The sequence below is a fragment of the Hypanus sabinus genome, chromosome 6, assembly GCF_030144855.1.
Source record: "Hypanus sabinus isolate sHypSab1 chromosome 6, sHypSab1.hap1, whole genome shotgun sequence".
Lineage (NCBI taxonomy): Eukaryota > Metazoa > Chordata > Chondrichthyes > Myliobatiformes > Dasyatidae > Hypanus > Hypanus sabinus.
This window is the reverse complement of record NC_082711.1, coordinates 64,796,914-64,819,025: the sequence shown is the minus strand read 5'-3', so window position 1 is coordinate 64,819,025 and position 22,112 is coordinate 64,796,914. Positions and strand designations below refer to the sequence as shown.

At 41.6% G+C, this 22,112-nt stretch overlaps 1 protein-coding gene across 12 annotated transcripts in view; it reads right to left on the bottom strand.

The window, feature by feature from the left end:
• Positions 1–22,112, bottom strand: part of LOC132395548 (zona pellucida-binding protein 2-like) — an 86,761-nt gene that overhangs the window by 7,191 nt on the left and 57,458 nt on the right. For all 12 annotated transcript variants that reach the window (XM_059972321.1, XM_059972323.1, XM_059972324.1 and 9 more), the window contains 3 exons: positions 13,546–13,708; positions 8,428–8,589; positions 6,560–6,632 (listed from right to left, as the gene is read on the bottom strand). In XM_059972321.1, the coding sequence (XP_059828304.1) occupies positions 6,560–6,632; positions 8,428–8,589; positions 13,546–13,708 (398 nt within the window). The remainder of the gene's footprint in view (positions 1–6,559; positions 6,633–8,427; positions 8,590–13,545; positions 13,709–22,112) is intronic.

Genomic DNA, 22,112 nt, shown 5'->3' with positions numbered 1-22,112 from the left:
TGTTGTGGCAGATGGAGTGGAGGTGCTCGACGAAGCGGTCCCCCAATCTGCGTTGGGTCTCGCCAATGTAGAGGAGGCTGCACCAGGAGCACCCGATGAAATAGTGACCCCAACAGTGTTGCCTCGCCTGGAAGGACTGTTTGGGGCCCTAAATGGTGGTAACAGAGGACACAGGTTGGAGGAGCAACACTTCATATACGGTCTGGATAGTCTCCAGCCCCTTGGCATGAACATTGAATTCTCCAACTTCCGGTAATTCCCTCCCTCTTCCTTCCCCCATCCCACTTTCACTTAACCTCTTCTTCTAGCTGCCTATCACCTCTCTCATGATTCTGCCTTCTTCTACAACCCATAGTGCTTTCACCTTACATTCCTTCTTCACATTTCCTGTCTATCCCCCACCCTTTGATCTTTCCTCTGATTGGTTTTTAACCTGACACCCACCAGCCTTCTCCTTCCCACCCTCCCCCACCTTCTTTATGGGGCCCCTGCCCCCCCCTTCAGTCCTGACGAAGGGTCTCGGCACAAAACATTGACTGCTCATTTCCACGGATGCTGCCTGACCTGCTGAGTTCCTCCAGTGTGTTGTACACGTTACACCGGGAACAGATCTTCTCAGGGAAAAGCATGGAAGAAGTGTGGCAAATGTTCAGGGGATACTTGTGTGGAGTTCTGCAAAAGGACGTTCCAATGAGACAGGGAAGTTATGGTAGGGTGCAGGAACTGTGGTGTACAAAGGCTGTAATAAATCTAGTCAAGAAGAAAAGCTTAGAAAATGTTCAGAGAACTAGGTAATGTTAGGGATTTAGAAGATTATAAGGCTAACAGGAAGGAGCTTTTAAGAAGGAAATTAGGAGAGCCAAAAGGGGTCAGGAGAAGGCCTTGGTGGGCAGGATTAAGGAAAACTGCAAGGCATTCTACAAGTATGTGAAGAGCAAGAGGATAAGATATGAAAGTATAGGACCTATCAAGTCTGACAGTGGGAAAGTGTGTTTGGAACCAGAGGAGACAGCAGAGGTACTTAATGAATACTTTACTTCAGTATTCAGTTTGGAAAAGGATTTTGGTGATTGTTGTGATGACTTGCAGCGGACTGAAAAGCTTGAGCATATAGATATTAAGAAAGAGGATGTACTGGAACTTCTGGAAAGCATCAAGTTGGATAAGTCACTGGGATGGGATGAGATGTACCCCAGGCTACTGTAGGAGGTGAGGGAGGAGACTGATGAGCCTCTGTCGATGATCTTTGCATCATCAATGGGGACGGGAGAGGTTCTGGAGGATTAGAGGGTTGTGGATGTTGTTCCTCTATTCATGAAAGGGAGTAGAGATAGCCCAGGAAATTATAGACCAGTGAGTCTTACTTCAGTGGTTGGTAAGTTGATGCAGAAGATCCTGAGAGGCAGGATTTATGATCATTTGGAGAGGCATAATCTGACTAGGAATAGTCAGCATGTCTTTGTCAAGGGCAGGTTGTGCCTTACGAGCCTGATTGAATTTTTTGAGGATGTGACTAAACACATTGATGAAGGTAGAACAGAAGATGTAGTGTATATGGATTTCAGCAAGGCTTTTGATAAGGTACCCCATGCAAGGCCTATTGAGAATGTAAGGAGGCATGGGATCCAAGGAGACATTGCTTTGTGGATCCAGAACTGGCTTGCCCACAGTAGACAAAGAGTAGTTATAGACGGGTCATACTCTGCATGGAAGTCAGTGACCAGTGGTGTGCTTCAGGGATCTGTTCTGGGACCCCTACTCTTCGCGATTTTTATAAATGACCTGGATGAGGAAGTGGAGGGATGGGTTAGTAAATTTGCTGATGACACAAAGGTTGGGGGTGTTCTGGACAGTGTGGAGGGCTGTCAGAGGCTACAGCAGGACATTGATAGGATGCAAAACTGGGCTGAGAATTGGCAGATGGAGTTCAACCCAGAGAAGTGTGAAGTGGCTCATTTTGGTAGGTCAAATATGATGGCAGAATATAGTATTAATGGTAAGGCACGTGGTAGTGTGGAGGATCAGAGGGATCTTGGGGTCCATGTCCATAGGACACTCAAAACAGCTGCACAGGTTGCCTGTGTGGTTAAGAAGGCATACGGTGTATTGGCTTTCATCAATCGTGGAATGAAATTTAGGAGCCGAGAGGTAATGTCGCAGCTATATAGGACCCTGATCAGACCCCACTTGGAGAACTGTGCTCAGTTCTGGTCACCTCACTACAGGAAAGATGTGGAAACCATAGAAAGGGTGCAGGGGAGATTTACAAGGATGTTGCCTGGATTGGGGAGCATGCCTTATGAGAACAGGTTAAGTGAACTCGGCCTTTTCTCCCTGAAGCGACACAAGATTGGAGGTGACCTGATAGAGGTGTATAAGATGATGAGAGGCATTGATCGTGTGGATAGTCAGAGGCTTTTTCCCAGGGCTGAGATGGTTGCCACAAGAGGACTCAAGTTTAAGGTGCTGGAGAGTAGGTACAGAGGAGATGTTAGGGGTAAGGTTTTTACACGGAGTGGTGAGTGCATGGAATGGGCTGCCGGCAACGATGGTGGAGGCAGATACGATAGGGTCTTTTAAGAGACTTTTGGATAGATACATGGAGCTTAGAAAAATAGAGGGCTATAGGTAAGCCTGGTAATTTCTAAGGTCAGGACATGTTCGGCACAACTTTGTGGGCTGAAGGGCCTGTATTGTGCTGCAGGTTTTCTGTGTTTCTTTGTTTTACAGTAAGTCCATAGGTTGTGGAATCAGGTCAGCATTGACATGAGTGAGGTTATCCATGCCAGTTCAGAAGTCAGATGGCTGATGGGCAATGACTGCTCCCGAACCTGGTGGTATGGGCCCCAAGGCTCCTGTACCTACTTCCTGACGGCAGCAACAAAAACACATCATGGCCTGTTAGATGGATGCTGCTTTCCTGTGGCATTGTTCCTTGTTGCAGTGCTTGCAACCCTTGAAAATAGACCAATTAAGTGTGAGTCAATCCACTTTCCCCAAAAAAAGATAGATCTAAGTATTGTATAAATGCTGAAAAGCTAGGAATGGCAGAGTTGCAAGCGAGTTTACAGAATACTAAACTCCAATGATTATTAAAAAGGACAGAATGGTGTTACCCTTTATATCTAAGATCAAGAATGTGAAGACACAGGGTTTAAGGTAAAGGACAACAAATCTGAGGAAGGTTGGAATCCGGCACTCATCGCTTGAGTTGGTGGTAGACTCAGGTGCTTTCAGAACATTTAAGATCTATCTAAATGACCACTTGAACTGCCAAAGCATAGGATTAGATAAGTACTTGATTACTGGTGTTGACATGCTGGGTTACAAAACCTGCTTCTATACTATATGACTCTATGACCTTTTGATGAACTTCCGTTGCAGCTACATAAAGCCTTGATTACACCACAATCAGTTCTTATAGTGTATATATCAGTCTTAGAAAAAAAGCAACAAGAATCTGCCCAGGCTCTGAGGGCTAAATTATGAAAAGAGAATTAAAATACTAGCACTGTATTCCCTGGGTGAATTAAATGGCATATTAGTATTTCAGGATTTTGAAGGAAATCGATAGGAAGACAGACAGAAATTCCATGTTTAAGTCAAGGGGGGCATAAGCATAAAATAAATGATCAGCCATTGAAAGAGGAATTAGGAAACATTTCACTCAAAGTGTAGAACTCTTCCCATGAGAAACTATAAATGTCAGTTTAATTAGTAATTTTAAATATGAATCAACAAGATACAGATATGGAATTTGGGAGGAAAATGAAGCTTGAATACTAATCAGCCATAATCACATTGATTACCCTGTGCATAAAGTGAATGAATCACTGCTGTTTCTGGTTGACAGTACATTCTCAAACTTCTGGTGATACTCGCATTCACGCATGGGTCCTAGTGCCCTTCCCTTGGACAACATCAGTGGCATGGAGAGGGGAGACTTGCAGCATGGGCAACTGCCAGTCTCCCATACAATCCTGTCCAGGCCTGTGCCCTGGAAACTTTCCAAGGCGCAAATCCATGATCTCACGAGACTAACGGATGCTGTATGTAACTTGCATTCACACCCTCTTTTTTTTCTTGTTAATCTCATATCTCATACAGTTTTCACATCGTATGGGTCTGTAAGCTGCTTCACTAAAGATAGTGCTAATGTCTGTGTTTGAAACAGGTAGGGCCAGAATACCAAATCGAGGGACAGAGCGGACAAAGGAAGGTCTTGAACATGAAAGGAAAATAACTTTGGAGAGGGTAGAGCATAGAATTTGGAAGGAGAAGAGACTAGATTCTAGGTTTGTTCTCCTGGTAAGAGAGGAGGTTGCAAGAGGACATAGAGACACTTAAAAGCACGTTAGGCACAGGGAGTAGCTAGAGAGAAATCATTCCCCTTGGTAGAAAAGGGTCGTTGCCTTGCCGCTACATGTATGTGGGAGGGGGCACCTGGGGAGGCTTTGGGGTTCTAAAGTTTTAACTGTCATTCATTCTTCGGGGCACTGCTCTGTTTTCATGGATGTTTGCAAAGAAGAAGAATTTCAGGATGTATATTGTATACATTTCTCAGACATTAAATGTACCTATTAAAAGAAGTCAAGAACTAGGGGACAAGAATGTGCATAATTGGCAAAATAAAGCAAAACAGACATGTGGAACAACCTTTTTTATGCAATAAGTTGTAAAGGTTTCAAATGTACTACCTAGGTGGTAGAGAAGAGAGATTTAACTGTAGCATTTAAAGGCAAATTGATAAACTACTAAAAGGAAAGAATACAAGGAAAGGACCGTTGAACAGTCTAGCTAGATAGTTAAATACAAATCTGGGATGGTTTTGACATCCTCCTCCGGTACTATATTTGTTCTGTCTGTGATTTTTAATGAGGAAGATCAGATCATTGAGCTAACTGGATAGCTCTTTTCAAGAATCAGTATTATCATGATATGCTGGAAGGCCTAGAAATTTAACTGCATATTGCTTCGAGCCATGTCGCCAGAAACCCTCAATTTAACCCTAGCCTAATCAAGGGACAATTTACCCTAATGGCACACACCCACACTCCTACATCCATTCAAACAAGCACATATACAACTTGTAACTACCTCCCTGCACAAGGCACTGGTCCAAATGCTTTCCCACAGCCTGATGTCTGTGAGTCTGAGAATTCAGGAGGTCTGGAAGTGGCATATCCTGTGGCTGGAGATCTGTCTGTGTGTGTAGGGTTTGGGAAGAAAAAGATTTGTTTTGCTGTTGTTGTCTAGTTTTGATTTGTTTATACTATTTGTGTTGTTCTTCTGTGGACATGCAATACATGCCGACACTTGCAGGCTGTCCCCAGCACCACATCCTTGGGTATGCTGTTTGTTAACGCAAAAGACATTTTACTGTACGTTTCAATGTACATGTGATAAATAAATGAACTTGAATCAGTATCTGAATCTGAATCCAGTATCGGCCAATATCCCCTCCCCCACCTGATTTGCTCCTTCCTTATCCACACTTGTCATCCCGGTCCAGCCCACACCACCCCACAACAACTCAGGGATTGGATCATTCACAAAAACATAAGAAATCGTAGTAGAAATAGGCCATCTGCTCCCTAACATTTAATTCTACTACTATGCAAAACTCTAACTATGTTATCTATGTTCTTGTTGAGATAGCCACTACCACTTGCTTCCCTAGACAGAGAATTCTACAAATTTACTACCCACTGGGAAAAAAATGTATTTCCCGAGTCTTGAAGCTATGTCCCATACTTCTAGTCTCACTCATCAGTGAACACCATTTTCTGGCCCGTATATTATCTTTCCCTTTTATAATTTCACATAAAATCCTCTTTCACTCTTCTGAATTCCAGTGAGTATGGTCCCAGGTGACTCAATCTCTTCTCAAAGGCTAACTCCCTCATTTCCAGAATCTACATTCAATGTATCACCTCCAAAGCCAGTATATCTTTCCTTAAGGCAAGAGACCAGAACTACACACAGTACTCTATGTGTGGCCTCACCAGTACCCTGTAGCATAACCCCACACTCTTACTTTAAATCCCTCTAGCAATGAAGGCCAATATTCTATTTGCACCTTTAATAACTTGTTGCAGCTTTTGCAATTCATGCACACACACTCTCAAGTCCTTCTGCAAAATAGCATGATACAATCTGTCACCATTTTAATAAAATAATCTGATTGTTTATTTTTTTCCTTCCAAAATGCATGAACTCATATTTACCAACATTGTTCTCCATCTTCCAGACCCTTGCCCACACACTTAACCAATCTATATCTGCAGGCAATCTGCATTCTCTGCACAATTTGCTTCTCCACTCAATTTAGTATCATCAGCAAACTTCGTTATGCTCTTCAAACTAGTGAACAGTTGCAACAACCCCGTGGATAATTCCATCACCCAAACTGAGGAACCAGGCCCTATTCCTCCACCATTCCACTCCTAACATACAGTGTACAAAATGAAGATTTAATTATACTTCAATTATGAGATTATTTCACTTATTGACAGCATTTTAAAACATTTCTGATGTTTTCGTAATGACAGACACTTACATCCAAATGGTTATTAAAAAGATGCAAGTTCCTATTGTAGAGGTCACAGGTAACATCCATTGATATATTATCCCTAAAAGAAATAATGGTGATTTTGGTTAAACAGTTCTTAATATTAAATATATTTAACAAGTTAAGAGTGAAGACTTAAGTAATGCATGGTGACACCGACAAAAACTTCTTTGTAGGACTGTCCTCTAATACCAGGTGTTCCCCCCCCCCCCCTTTTACAAAGGTAGAGCGTTGCTAAAAAACCTTTCTTAAGCTGAAATGGCATAAAGTGAAGAACCATTAATTTATATGGGAAAAACTTACATAAAAGTGAAAATGCTCCTTGTAATGCGAAAACAGGTTACTAATGTAGGTCTTTCGTAAAAGCAAAGTGGCGTAAAGCGAACATTCATACAGTGGGGGACACCTGTACTGTTAAACATGAAATTGCTGAATTGTGCAGAAACCTGCCCCATTTCTTATCTTCAACTTTGTAAAAAAACCCATGGAGATTCTTAGTTCAAAAACGAATTGTAATTAGTTTATTATCTTGTTCATGATCTGAAGAATAAGTATCTTATGCATTTTTATGAAAAACTGATGCAGATTAACCCACTCTGGAAAGATAAGAACAATATACAGACTGAACCTGGTTAACTTCAGCTGGGCATTTTAGAGCCACAACATTTATGTAATTAATTTGTATGTTTGACCTCAGTTACCTTTGCAGAGCTCAATTAATTGTAGTAATCAATAATGGAACTATCATCTGCATTTGCTTTCACATGCATGGTATAAGGTAGGAATCTGTTATGAAATGGATGACATGTGCATCTGGCCAGTTGCTTCATCAACAGACTTGCTATTGGGTCCAGCAGTGATGCACTGAACACAGGGTTTGCTTTCAGCTACCCTCTTCAGCACAGACATAGCATACAAACCTATCCATTGTGTAACATTATCATCCCTTTGAAAAAAAAGGTAAAGTTTATTCTATATTGGTTGAATTTGTTTTAATGTTTTGATCATACTTATTATTACTGTATTTTTAATTAAGTGTTAAGATTTGGGTGGTGTGGTGCAAATACATCTCCACTGAAGAGATGGAAACTAGCCTGTAGGTCACCCTTGGGCAAGGTGTAGCACCTGCTTAGCCCTCCTATCGGGGTCACTTGAAGCTACGGAAGTGGGCGGTGGATGGTCGTATGAACAGCTGGTACATATCACAAGTCCGGGTTATGCGACCACTGACACCAGGCAGACAATCTCTGAAGAGTGTTGATAATGGTTGAGGTCACCCGCCTTGCAATGTCACTGCCCAGAAGAAGACAATGGCAAAACACTTCTGTAGAGAAATTTGCCAAGACCAATCATGGTCAGTGATCATGCTCGCCCACATCATATGACACAGCACATAACGACGACGATGATGAATTTAAATTAGTTAAATAATAGTAGTTTTTAACTGTTCTCTTCCTAGTAGGGACAGTTAGAAACAATTAAAAATCTTTTGCAGCTCTCAAAGGCTGTCTTGATGTTCTGGGGGGCAGTGACTCTGAGTAAGCCTCCTGGTGCCTAGCCATTGCTTGGAACCCGTGTGGGAGTCAATTCATTCAGGCCAACATGTCTGTCAATAGGGAGCGCAGATAGCACTAGGAGCATTTGTACCTAGTTCTAGAAAGTGTATGAAGAGTATTTCAATGGAGCAAATTATCCCCGTAATTACCGTGTGTGTCCATTAACTGAGCCATCGAAGCAATTCCTAATCTATGCCTTGTGGCAACTGATTGTCAGACAAAGGATACATAGAGGCAGGCGACTAAGATCCAACAAAGTGTTTAACGAAGGAAAGGGGAAAGATAACGAAATAAACTTACAATGGCATTCTTGTTGAGATGTTGCCCCACTTCTGTTGGTAGCTTCATTATGTGGGCAGTTTGTGCATTCAGTCTTTCCATAATGCCTATTAAATGAACCAAAGGCACATGGAGTGCAGATTGTATCTTGCCTTGCACTGAAATGTCCAGGTGGACATGCCACTGTTTATGGGGAGAGAAAATAATAATATATTAAAACCGTGGAGTAAATTTATATATTAATCAATATATGTAATGATCAACTGTATGTGGACTATTCTTATTAATGAAAAAGATACACTTTACTGACCAGCCTTCTAAAATAGCTGCATAAAATAACATAATCACTAATTATGTACGAGGTTTCTTGAAGTATCGAGCATGTTTGCCTTTTGGCTACTGAGATTTTAATGAGGCCCAGCTATCAAAACTGACAGGCTCATGTTCATCTCTGGCAAAATGATCAACTCAGTATCACATTTTGCCACTGGAAACATGCTGACGGTTAAAATTCAGGCCAGAATCTATTTTTCTGTGATGCTGTTAGTGGTAGTCAGCAGGCTCTTGGATTGAAAAGTGGAGGGCAAAAACTAAATTAAAGTAGGTCAACGGTGATATTCAAAGGGAAATTAAATCAGAAGTATGTCATCAGATCCAAGGAAATTACTTTAAGAAGAATTGAAGAACAGAAGCTGGACTCGGTTGATGGGAACTAGATCAGATTAACAGTAGCAGAATAACCTTTAAGAGAGTGAACCATTGTCAGGTGTCAGGCCCTGCTAGTGTACCCTGTCAGGGTACTGAAAACCGGTGCTGACCACAGAGGTGCTGAGGAGTGTAAAGACAGCCATAGCCTCTTTCCTGCAGTCAGACGTTCCCACCTGTTTCAAAAGGGCTTCAAAAATAACAGTGCCCAAGAGGCATAGGGTGAGCTGCCACAGCTATCACACAGCAGCACACACATCTGTGATTAAGTACTCTGAGAGGTTGATCATGGCTAGAATTAACCTCATCTTGAGCAAGGTCCTGGATCCGCTGCTAATTGACTAATACCACAATTGGTCTACAACAGGTGCAGTCTCACTGGCTCTCCACTCAGCCTTGGACCACCAAGACAACTGCAATACCTACATTAGGCTGTTGTTTATTGATTACAACTTTGCTTGCATTCAACATCATCATCCCCTTGGGACTATTCAACAAGATTCAAATCCTGGGCCTCTGGCACCTCCGTCTGCAATGGGATCCTTAACTTGCTCATTGGGAGACCTCAGGCAGTGCAATTGGTAATAACATCTTCTCCTTACTGACAATGAACACAGGCACACCTCAAGGATGTGCACTTAGCCCGTCGTTCTACTCCCTCCACACCCATGACCATGTAGCTATACACAGCTCAAATGCCATCTATAAATTCACCTTTGACACAACTGTTGTTGGCAGAATCTTAGATTGTGACAAGGAGGTATACAGGAGTAAGATAAATTGAAAATTTTCACAACATATGTCAGTGATTTAAAAAAACAAAATGATTTTGATTCTGATGTACCAGGAGGTCACCTGGATAAGCTGAAGCAAGAAAAGCTTTGGCTGTAGGAAATCCAAGGAACCCTCCCATCCATCCCAAAATCTTTCTGGCTCTCTACGACCAGCCAGGGTGTTTCATAGCCTTAGGACAAGGACTGTTAGGATGGGAAACAGCTTCTTCCCCCAGGCAATGAGGCAACGAAACTCCCTGCCACCTCCCAGGTCTCATCACTTATGAAGCACTGGTAGTGTTATACTGTTTACTCTTTGACTTGTGTCATAAGTGCATCTTATGCTAAATGTCAATCTTCTGGAATATATTTTGGTATTTGTGGTAATGTTACTTTATGTGTTGTGTGTGAGTTGTACATACATGTTGTGGAGGAACATTTTTTCATTTGGTGGTATACGTGTATATGGTTGGATGACAATAAACTTAACTTGAAGAATGAAGTTTCTTTTTAGCCTAAGTGAACCTGTGTTCCTCCTCTTTGAACCACTGCAGGAGAAATGGCAAGGCTGCTCCCATACCATAACTAGAAAGAAGGTTCCAGCATACTCATCCAGGGAAAATGTCCAGTTCTGTATTGAGAGCGACAAACTTAAATCTAATGGTGTTCTTAACTTGATAAAGGACCAGAGCTCACATTCAGAATGTAAAACAAGAAACTGAAGAGGAGTAGCTCATTTGGCTCCAGTGTCTCAGCTAACATTCTGTAATCACTAACTTGATTGTACTCACTAACTAGGTCTCTACAAATCTCATGAGAATTTCAACATTCACCACGACCAGGACGAAGAAAGTTCTTTTCATATTTGTCCTGAATGGCTGTCCCATATTTTGAGATTGTAGACCCTGATCTAGAAATGTCAGCCGGAGGAAAGATCAAATACACATCTACCCTGTGTAACCCTGCTACAATTTTATGTTTCAATCAGATCATTTCTCGTTCTTTAAAATTTCCAAAGAAGATAGGCCCAATATGCTTATCTCTTGTCATGGAATTGTTACATCTAGGATTAAAACTGAGTAGAACAGATAGGAAGGAACCAGACATTGTAGTGTATCTGGATCTTCTGCCAGGGATGGAGCAGTTCAGTTATGAGAAGAAACTGAAGAAGTTAGATCAGTTCTCTCTAGAGAAGAGAAGAGATATTGTAATGAGAGATGTAGAGATGGCAAAGGAACTTAATGCGTATTTTGCGTTAGTCTTCACAGTAGAAGACATCTGCAGTATACTGGACATTCAAGAGTGTCAGGGAAGTGAAGTATGTACAGTGAAAATTACGACTGAGAAGGTGCTCAGGAAGCTTAATGGTCTGAGGGTGGATAGATCTCCTGGACCTGATGGAATGCACCCTTGGGTTCTTAAGGAAGTAGCTGGAGAAGTTGGGGAGGCATTAAAACATAGAAACATAGAAAATAGGTGCAGGAGTAGGCCATTCGGCTCTTCGAGCCTGCACCGCCATTCAGTATGATCATGGCTGATCATCCAACTCAGAACCCTGTACCTGCTTTTTCTCCATACCCCCTGATCCCTTTAGCCACAAGGGCCATATCTAACTTCCTCTTAAATATAGCCAACGAACCAGCCTCAACTGTTTCCTGTGGCAGAGAATTCCACAGATTCACCACTCTCTGTGTGAAGAAATTTTTCCTCATCTCGGTCCTAAAAGGCTTCCCCTTTATCCTTAAACTGTGACCCCTCATTCTGGACTTCCCCAGCATCAGAAACAATCTTCCTGCATCTAGCCTGTCCAATCATTAACAACGATTTTTTAAGAATCGATAGATTCTGGCATTTTACCGGATGACTGGAAAATTGTAAATGTTACTCCACTATTTAAAAAGGGTGGGAGGCAGCAGAAAGGAAACTATAGACCTGCTAGCCTGACATCAGTGGTTGGGAAGTTTTTTTTGAGGAAACTACAAGCAGGGTAGACAAAGGACATGCAGTAGATGTGGTGTACTTGGATTTTCAGAAGGCCTTTGACAAGGTGCCGCACATGAGGCTGCTTAGCAAGATAAGAGCCCATTGAATTACAGGGAAGTTACTAGCGTAGGTGCAGCATTGACTGATTGGCAGAGAACAGAGAGTGGGAATAAAGAGACCCTATACTGGCTGGCTGCCAGTTACCAGTGGAGCTCTACAGGGATTGGCGTTGGGACTGCAGCTTTTTACGATGTATGTCAATAATTTGGACTATGAGATTAATGGATTTGTGGCTAAATTTGCCGATGATACAAAAATAGGTGGAGAAGCGGGTAGTGTTGAGGAAACAGAGAGCCTGCAGAAAGATAGCTTAGGCTAGGGGAATGGGTAAAGAGGTGGCAAATGAAAAACAATGTTGAAAAGTGTAGGATCATGCACTTTGGTGGAAGAAATAAACAGGCAGACCCTGAAGGTTAACCTCCAGGTTGAGTCGGTGGTGAAGAAGGCATTCACTTCTAGAGGTACAGAATATAAGAGCAGGGATGTGATGTTGAGGCTCTATAAGGCACTCGTGAGACCGTTCTTGGGGTATTGTGTGCAGTTTTGGGCTCCTTATTTTAGAAAGGATATACTGACATTGGAGAGGGTTCAGAGAAGATTCATGAGAATGATTCCATGAATGAAAGGGTTACCGTATGAGGAACATCTGGCAGCTCTTGGGCTGGATTCCTGGAGTTCAGGAGAATGAGGGGGGATCTCATAGGAACATTCTGAATGTTAAAAGGCACGAACAGATTGGATATGGCAAAGTTATTTCCCATGGTAGGGGAGTCCAGGACAAGAGGCCATGATTTCAAGATTGAAAGACATCCATTTAGAATAAAGATGTGGAGAAGTTACTTTAGTCAGAGGGTGGTAAATCTGTGGAATTTGTTGCCACGAGCGGCTGTGGAGGCCAAGGCCAAGGCAGAGATAGGTTCTTGATTAGCCAGTGTATCAAAGGGTATGGGGAGAAGGAAGGGGAGTGGGGATGACTGGATGAAGTCAAGTCAAGTCAATTTTTATTGTCATTTCGACCATAACTGCTGGTACAGTACATAGTAAAAGCGAGACGTTTTTTCAGGACCATGGTGTTACATGACACAGTACAAAAGCTAGACTGAACTACATAAAAAAACACAGAAAAAAACTACACTAGATTACAGACCTACCCAGGACTACATAAAGTGCAAGAAACAGTGGAAATGGATCAGCCCGCGATTGTCTGGTGGAGCTGACTCGATGGGCTGAATGGTCAACTTCTGCTTCTATATCTTATGGTCCCATGGTTTATAATGAGCGGACATGGCTGAGGTACATAAACTTTTAAAGGCTAGATTGCAGGAACAATCTAGATTGCAGGAACTTCTCTCCATCTCAGAATTGTGGACATAGGTGTAGAGTATGTGGGAAGAGATTCAGAGGGGATATGAGGGATAACTCCTTTACCAAATGGTTGAAACTATGTTGCTGACAGCACTTAGTAAGTTTCTAGATGATTATTTGATTGCTTAGGCATAGATGGCTATGGGCGAAGTCTTGATGCCAATACTGAAGGTTGTACATTAGTCGGTGAATGAGTTGGACTGAATGGCCTATTTCCAAACTCTATGATTCTGTCTGATGAATTGCTACTTACCACAACACCCTTCACACTGGTTACTTGTTATGACATTTTTGCCAAATCCTGGTTTGCAGTGATCTACTTTCACACCATTTAGAGAATTTGCAATGTAGTCAATATTTTGGAGCTTCCTTTTGAAGGGATAGTCCTCAATGAAAGATCTGATTCGTGTGTATGCCTGTTGAGTAAAGAACAAGTCAATAATGATCATAATGCTCCTTACTTATCTAATTTATATGTCAATTTCCTACAGTTGGTATCCAATATTGATAATGCTGACATTATTTAATTTAATCTCAATCTTTTGATTAAGATTTACTTGTTTAAATAGTACTTTCAAGCAACATGGTCGCACCATGGTTAGCATGCTGCTATTACAGTTTGGGGTGCTCCAGATTGTGGAGTTCAATTCCACTGCTGTTTTGTAAGTAGTCTCTGCATGTCCTCCCCATGGAATGCATGGGTTTTCTTTGGGTCCTCTGGTTTCTTCTCAGTCCAAAGAAATACTGGGTAGGTTAATTGGTCATTGTAAATTGTCCCGCAATTAGGTTATGGTTAATCAGGTTCATTGAGGGCGGTGTGGCTCAAAGTGTTGGAAAGGTCTATTCCGTGCTGTATTGCTAAATAACATAGAATAATAAACATAATAGCTTTACTGCAAATGCTTCTCAAGAATAAAACAGGCATGAGGATGTGACTTCCATACCTCTCCTTTCCTAAATGGGGCATGATCTTAGAATGTCTAGATTTTTAAATTCACCTAAATTTTAAAAGGCCCTGTATTACCGATATGAATCTCTTCTTTTAAATTGGACAATATCCAGAACTGAGAGGAGGGATGTGATGAGGTAGAGCTGATCCAGTCAAGACAGCAGATCTCTGGCAGGCAGCGAGAAGAACTCAAGCAATAGATGGCTGCCAGCACTTGCTCTACCCCTCCTGTCCACCTTTTAATACTGGCTATTCCCCCCCTAGCTTCTAATCCAGATGACCCAAGAGCCCATTTCCATCCACAGATGTTGCCTGACTCACTGAGTTCCTCCAGTGTTTTGTAAGTTGCTCCAGGTTCCATCATTTACAGACTCCAGTGTTCCCCTTCAACCAGGTTAACATAAGAAGCCAGAAAATAAAATGGCTACAAATCAAAAAAATTCTAATTGATGGAATACTAAAATACGCAGCATTGACAAAAAGAAAAACGGAATTAACATTTTAGGTTGAAGACTCTTGTCAGTACTGAGGAAGCAGATTAGTTTTAAGTACACAGAAGGTGGGAAAGAAATGGATGAATGAATGAGGGCAGGCTTGTTACTGGGAGTAAGTGGTAGAGTTTATCCAGCCATTGGAATAATGGAGGGCACTGAGGGCAGTCTGACTTATTGGGCCCACTCATTTCTTTAAGTTCCTGTGTCTGTATTCTTAATTCTCTAGCTGCATTCAGTTCATAGGTTTTGCTCCCAATGCTATAGTTCTCAATCTTTTCTCCCATTTTGAGTAACCAAAAAAGAAAATGGTTTATTGGCTTTTAGTAAGTTGAAGTTCAAAAGTAAATTATTGCTAAAAGTGTACAGAGTGTTGTTGTGGCCACATCTGGAGTACTGTGTACAGTTTTGGTCCTTTTCTTTAAGAAAGAATATGCTAGCATTTGAGGTAATCCTGAAGAGATTTACTGGGCTAATTCCTGGGAAGAGAAGGTTATTGACTCACAATTAGCTAAAAGTATTAGATCAGTATTCTTTGTTTGAAAGAATAAGAAATGATCTTCCTTCATGTTACATTCCTGTCAAAGATGGTGCTGGTGAGATAGTGTGACACTTTGCAGTCAGCTAACAAAATTACTAACAATTCTAATAAATATACTTTGTTGGGACTAGAATCTCTGCAATCTGCAGTCCGCAATTTCCTGCTGAGAACTCTGCTTTTGAGCCATCTAAACGATCTGGCATCTTGAAATATTCAGTGAACTGGACTCTGGAGAATGCAGGTACAGCTGTGGCAGCCTTTAACCATATAACAATTACAGCACGGAAACAGGCCATCTCGGCCCTTCTAGTCCGTGCCGAACACTTACCCTCACCTAGTCCCACTGGCCCGTTCTCAGCCCATAATCCTCCATTCCTTTCCTGTCCATATACCTATCCAATTTTACTTTAAATGTCAATACCAAACCTGCCTCTACCACTTCTACTGGAAGCTCGTTCCATACAGCTACCACTCTCTGAGTAAAGAAATTACCCCTCGTGTTACCCTTAAACTTTTGCCCCCTAACTCTCAACTCATGTCCTCGTTTGAATTTCCCCTACTCTCAATGGAAAAAGCCTATCCACGTCAACTCTATCTATCCCCCTCATAATTTTAAATACATTTATCAAGTCCCCCCCAACCTTCTACGCTCCAAAGAATAAAGACCTAACTTGTTCAACCTTTCTCTGTAACGTAAGTGCTGAAACCCAGGTAACATTCTAGCAAATCTCCTCTGTACTCTCTCTATTTTGTTGACATCTTTCCTATAATTCAGTGACCAGAACTGTACACATACTTCAAACTTGGCCTCACCAATGCCTTGAACAATTTTAACATTACATTCCAACTCCTATACTCAATGCTCTGATTTATAAAGGCCAACAAACCAAAAGCTTTCTTGCTGGAGTGAACTTGGGGCTGGTCCGAAACTTCAGGCAAGATTGACGCAGTGTGGCCTGAGAGCAGATAACAAATTGCTGTTTGACTGACTTAAGTGCCAAGCTAGATTAAGATGATTAAAGTGTTGAGGATGAGGGTGAAGGATATCGGCATTCACCTCAGCACTGAATCTGGCGCTGTGGCTGTTCACTTACTTTCGGGGACTCCTCAGTTCATGTTCTGTGGATTGTTTGTTTACTTTTTTATGATTTTCTCAATTTATCCTCTTTTTTCATACATTGCCTCTATGCCTATCTTTGTGGTAAGGGCTTTCTCATGAATTCTATTGTGTTTCATTGTTTTGTGGCAGTCTGTAAGAAGATGCATCTCAAGGTTCTTTAAGATAAACATACTTTGATAATAAATGTACTTTGAACTTATTTTAACACCTATAAGATGCTACGGTGGCATGATAGGGTAGATGTTGAGAAGCTTCCATTAGTGGGAGAATCTTGAACGAGGGGGGACTTAGTTACAAAACAAGGAGATCATTTAAAATGGATGTGTGTGGGTATTTCTTCTTGCATAGGGTGGTGAATTTCTGAAATTCTGTACAAAACAAGTACAGATTACTAGAGGTTTTTAAAAAGGAAGCAGATAAATCTTTGATAGATTGGGGAATTGAGGGCTACTTGGAACAAACACAAGAGTCAGGTCAACCAAAATTGTGTTGTGTGATAGGGCAGGCTTCGGGGACCAGGGGGCCTGTTCCTGATTCCAGTTTCTAGTGTTTTAGGCTGTTTTACGTTTTCTTTCAGAGTTACTCTTAAAATTAGAAAGTGATTATTCGTTGAAGTGGAGTAGAAGCCCTTTAAGAGCAAAACACTTTGCGAAGTTCATATATTGTATTTCTTATATACAGCTGATATGGTTTAGATTAATTGCATAACTTACAATATAAACACAAGAGATTCTGCAGATGCTGGAAATCCAGAGTAACACACACACAAAATGCTGGAGGAGCTCAGCAGTCAGAGAGCACCCATGGAAAGGAATAAACAGTCGACGTTTTGGGCCAAGACCCACCATCAGGACTCATAACATATAATAACTAATAACATCTCAAACTGAAAAAATTGTAATTGAACTACCACAGTAATTTCAGATTCCTATTCTAACATAAAAAAAGCTTTCCACCTGTCTTTTATTCTCACCAGAGTTAATCAAATTCAAAATTAATCCAACACACTTTCAGTCCCTGTTCCCTCAACTGCCATTACACCCCTACTTGAGGAGAAGCTAGATTAGTATATATGTGAGAGGAGTATATTGGGAAAATCTGACAGAGTTTGAAGAGGAAGGATGGGTGGAGCCTTGGATGGAACACAAAATACCAGTAGAGATCAGGTGAGTGAATGTCTTATCTGCACTCCATGCCACAAACACAAGATTGTGCATTGTTACAAGCCAACGCTATGCATGATATTCTGTGGCTATCCTCAAACACAGGCAACTTCATCTTAATTTTTTTCTGTATCAGTAGTTTTCATTTAACTGTTCCTGTACTATCAAAGGCAGGTTCAAAAGCAGCTTAATGGACAGCTATACCTTGATTTATGATTAACTATTTCCATTACTTATTTAAAAGGATAGATTACCCACCTTTTATTACAGTGATCATCACTCTTCAAGCTTAAAACTAAAAGCTATAGACCATGGGCTGAAGTAAGCTACATTACCAGGAAAATCAGAGGGAGGCTTCCCTTTGAGGTTCCAGGCCAGAAGCCAAAATATGTGATCTTTCCTTACTGTATCTACAAGACATTCTCTTGCTGCTGGGGTTTCTTCCTTTCTTGTGACTAATATAAGACACTGTGAAAAGATCCATAGACACGTTCCCTTAGAAACCCTTATTGGAATTAATCTTCAATACAAATCAGAATAAATATTTATAAATGTATAAAACTTTGGTTCATAAAGCAGTAAACAAAGTCATACAACCTTAAAAAATATTGATAATTCAGAACTAACAATAGTAATACTCCTTTTTATCATTTATAGAACATGGGCATGCTGAAAGATCAGCATTTAATATCCATTCCTGACCTTGTACTGAACTCTTTGACCAGATGAGGGGCCTTGTCCCGAAACTTTGCTTGCTCATTTGCCTCCACAGATGTTCATTTGCTGAGATCCCCTGCCAATATGTGTGTGATGCTTTCTTAAACAATTTTTGAGGACAGTTTGAAGTTGGAGACTAGACAAATTAAGACTCCTCCAACTTTCCACAGGGATTGCTCCCTCCACAATTTCCTTGTCCGTTCGTCCATCCCCACTAATCTCTCTCCCGGCACAAATCCCTGCAAATGGCCGCACCTGCCGATACATCTCCTCCCTCACCTCCATTCAGGGCCCTAAACAGTCCTTCCAGATGAAGCAACACTTCACCTGCAAATCTTCTGGGGTCGTCTATTGTGTCTTATGCTCACAATGGAGCCTCCTCTACATTGGTGAGACTCGATGTAAATTAGGAGACTGCTTCGTTGAGCACCTCCGCACCATCTACCACAAGCATGACATCCCATTGTCCAAACATTTTAATTCCCATTCCTATTCTGACATGTTGTTCCAAGATGAGGCCATCCTCAGGGTGGAGGAGCAACATCTTATATTATGTCTGGGTACCCTGCAACCTGATGGCATGAATATGAATTTCTCCTTCTGGTAAACAAATTCCCACCTTCCTTTTCTCTATTGTCCACTCTGACCTTTCACTTCTTCTCACCCACTTCCTTTTTCCTATTGTCTCCTCTCCAATGAGGTTCTTTCTTCTCCAGCACTTGATCTTTCTCACACACCTGGCTTCACCCATCACCTTCACTTTTTTTCTCCTACCCCCACCTTTTTATTCCAGCATCTTCTCAGTGCTGAAGAAGGGTCTTGATCTGAATTGTTGACTGTTCTCTCTTTTCTATAGATGCTGTCTGTTCAGTGTGTAATGAACAGGATTTGATAAGCGATCTTGAAGTAAAGGAGCCATTAGGAGGTAATGACCATAATATGATAAGTTTTTATCTGCAATTTGAGAAGGATAAGGCAGATCAGAGGTGTCAGTGTTGCAGTTGAACAAAGGAGACTATGGAGCCATGAGGGAAGAGCTGGCCAAAGTTAACTGGACGGATATCCTAGCAGAAAAGGCAGTGGAACAGCAATGGCAGGTATTCTTGGGAATAATGCACAAGATGCAAAATCAGTTCATCCCCCGGAGAAGGAAGGATTCAAAGGGGGGAAAGGGGCCACAGTGGTTGACAAAGGAAGTCAGGGATTGCATAGCATTAAAAAAAAAAGAAGTATGACAGAGCTAAGGTGAGTGGGAGGACAGATAATTGGAAATTTTTAAGGAACAACAGAACTTAACTAAAAAGGCAATACAGGGAGAAAAAATGAGGTACGAACGCAAGCTAGCCAGGAATATAAAGGAGGATAGCAAAAGCTTTTTTAGGTATGTGAAGAGAAAGAAGATAGTTAAGAACAATGTTGGGCCCTTGAAGAATGAATTGGGTGAAATTGTTATGGGAAACAGAGAAATGGCAGAAGAATTTAATGAGTATTTTAGATCTGTTTTCACTAAGGAAGACACAAGCAATCTCCCAGATGTATGGATGGGCCAAGGACATAGGGTAACAGAGGAAATGAAACAGATTGACATTAGGAAGGAAACAGTGATGAGTAGACTGATGGGACTGAAGGCTGACAAATCCCCAGGTTCAGATGGTCTGCATCCTAGGGTACTAAAGGAGGTGGCCCTGGAAATTGTGGATGCATTGGTAATCATTTTCCAATGTTCCTTAGATTCAGGATCAGTTCCTGAGGATTGGAGAATGGCTAATGTTATCCCACTTTTTAAGAAAGGAGGGAGGGAGAAAACAGGGAACTATTGTCCTGTCAGCCTAACATCAGTAGTGGGGAAAATGCTAGAGTCCATTATTAAAGATGAAATAGTGGCATATCTAGATAGCAGTGATAGGATTGGGCTGAGCCAGCATGGATTTACCAAGGGCAAATCATGCTTGACTAATCTATTGGAGTTTTTTGAGGATGTAACCAGGAAGTTAGACAAGGGAGATCCAGTGGATGTAGTGTACCTTGATTTTCAGAAGGCATTTGATAAGGTCCCACATTGGAGATTGGTGGGTAAAATCAGAGCTCATGGCATTGGGGGGAAGATATTGACATGGATAGAAAACTGGTTGGCAGATAGAAAGCAAAGGGTAACAGTGAATGGGCGTTGCTCGGAATGGGAGGTGGTGACTAGTGGGGTGCCACAGGGCTCGGTATTGGGACCACAGCTGTTTATGATTTATGTCAATGATTTAGATGAAGGCATTGAGAATAACATCAGCAAGTTTGCTGATGATACCAAGCTGGGTGGAGTGTGACATGTGATGAGGATGTTCGGAGAATTCAGGGTGACTTGGATAGGCTGAGTGAGTGGGCAGATACTTGGCAGATGACGTTTAATGTGAATAAGTGTGAGTTTATCCACTTTGGGAGTAAGAACAGGAAGGCAGATTATTATCTGAATGGTGTAGAGTTAGGTAAGGGAGAAATACAAAGAGATCTAGGAGTACTTGTTCATCAGTCACTGAAGGTGAATGAGCAAGTGCAGCAGGCAGTGAAGAAGGCTAATAGAATGTTGCCCTTTATTACAAAGGGAATTGAGTACAAGAGCAAGGAAATTCTTTTGCATTTGTACAGGGCCCTGGTGAGACCACACCTGGAGTATTGTGTATAGTTTTGGTCTCCAGGGTTAAGGAAGGACATCCTGGCTATAGAGGAAATGCAGCGTAGATTCACGAGGTTAATTCCTGGGATGTCCGGACTGTCTTACGCAGAGAGGTTAGAGAGACTGGGCTTGTACACGCTGGAATTGATGAGACTGAGAGGGGATCTGATTGCAACATATAAGATTATTAAGGGATTGGACAAGATAGAGGCAGGAAATATGTTCCAGATGCTGGGAGAGTCCAGTACCAGAGGGCATGGTTTGAGAATAAGGGGTAGGTCATTTAGGACAGAGTTAAGGAAAAACTTTTTCTCCCAGAGAGTTGTGGGGGTCTGGAATGCACTGTCTCGGAAGGCAGTGGAGGCCAATTCTCTGGATGCTTTCAAGAAGGAGCTAGATAGGTATCTTATGGATAGGGGAATCAAGGGATATGGGGACAAGGCAAGAACCGGGTATTGATAGTAGATGATCAGCCATGATCTCAGAATGGTGGTGCAGGCTTGAAGGGCCGAATGGTCTACTTCTGCATCTATTGTCTATTAACTGCTGAGCTCCTCCGGCATTTTGTGTGTGTTGCTTTTGATTTCCAGCACCTGCGGACTTTGTGTTCACAATTGAGGCTAGATTTGCTTTCTTGCAGATACTTTAATGTAGAATTGTCTTTTGAACACTTCTTAAAAGATCAATATAGTCACTGAGTAAATAACCAAAGGCAAATGTAAAGAAAGAGAACTGGAAGTGGCTTTTGCTAGGGCAGTGAGACAGATTGTAAGGGGAAAAAAGCATTTAAATTTCCAGCGGGAGGGTCTCATATCTCTGACAAGAGATACTGGGTGAGGAAGTACGATTACCAAGAAGGCTAGAGGTAGAAGAATAGATGCCATCTAGTGACATTTAAAGCTTAAGGAATTTACAGGCAAAAGATGAGTGGATGAGTGGAATTATTTTGAACACTGGTGGCAGTAACAGAATCCAATTAAGGTTGCGAGGACATGGGAACTAATGTAGGATAAGTTGTTGATGGTGAATTTTTGGTCAACTTGATGTTAAAATAGGATGTAACTTTTGAAATCAGAGAACAAAGAGTAACAATAGAATATAGAAAGTATAGGCAAGGCATGGGATTCGATAACAGTGGGAATCGCACAGCTGCAGCAACAGATAGTTTTGTTGA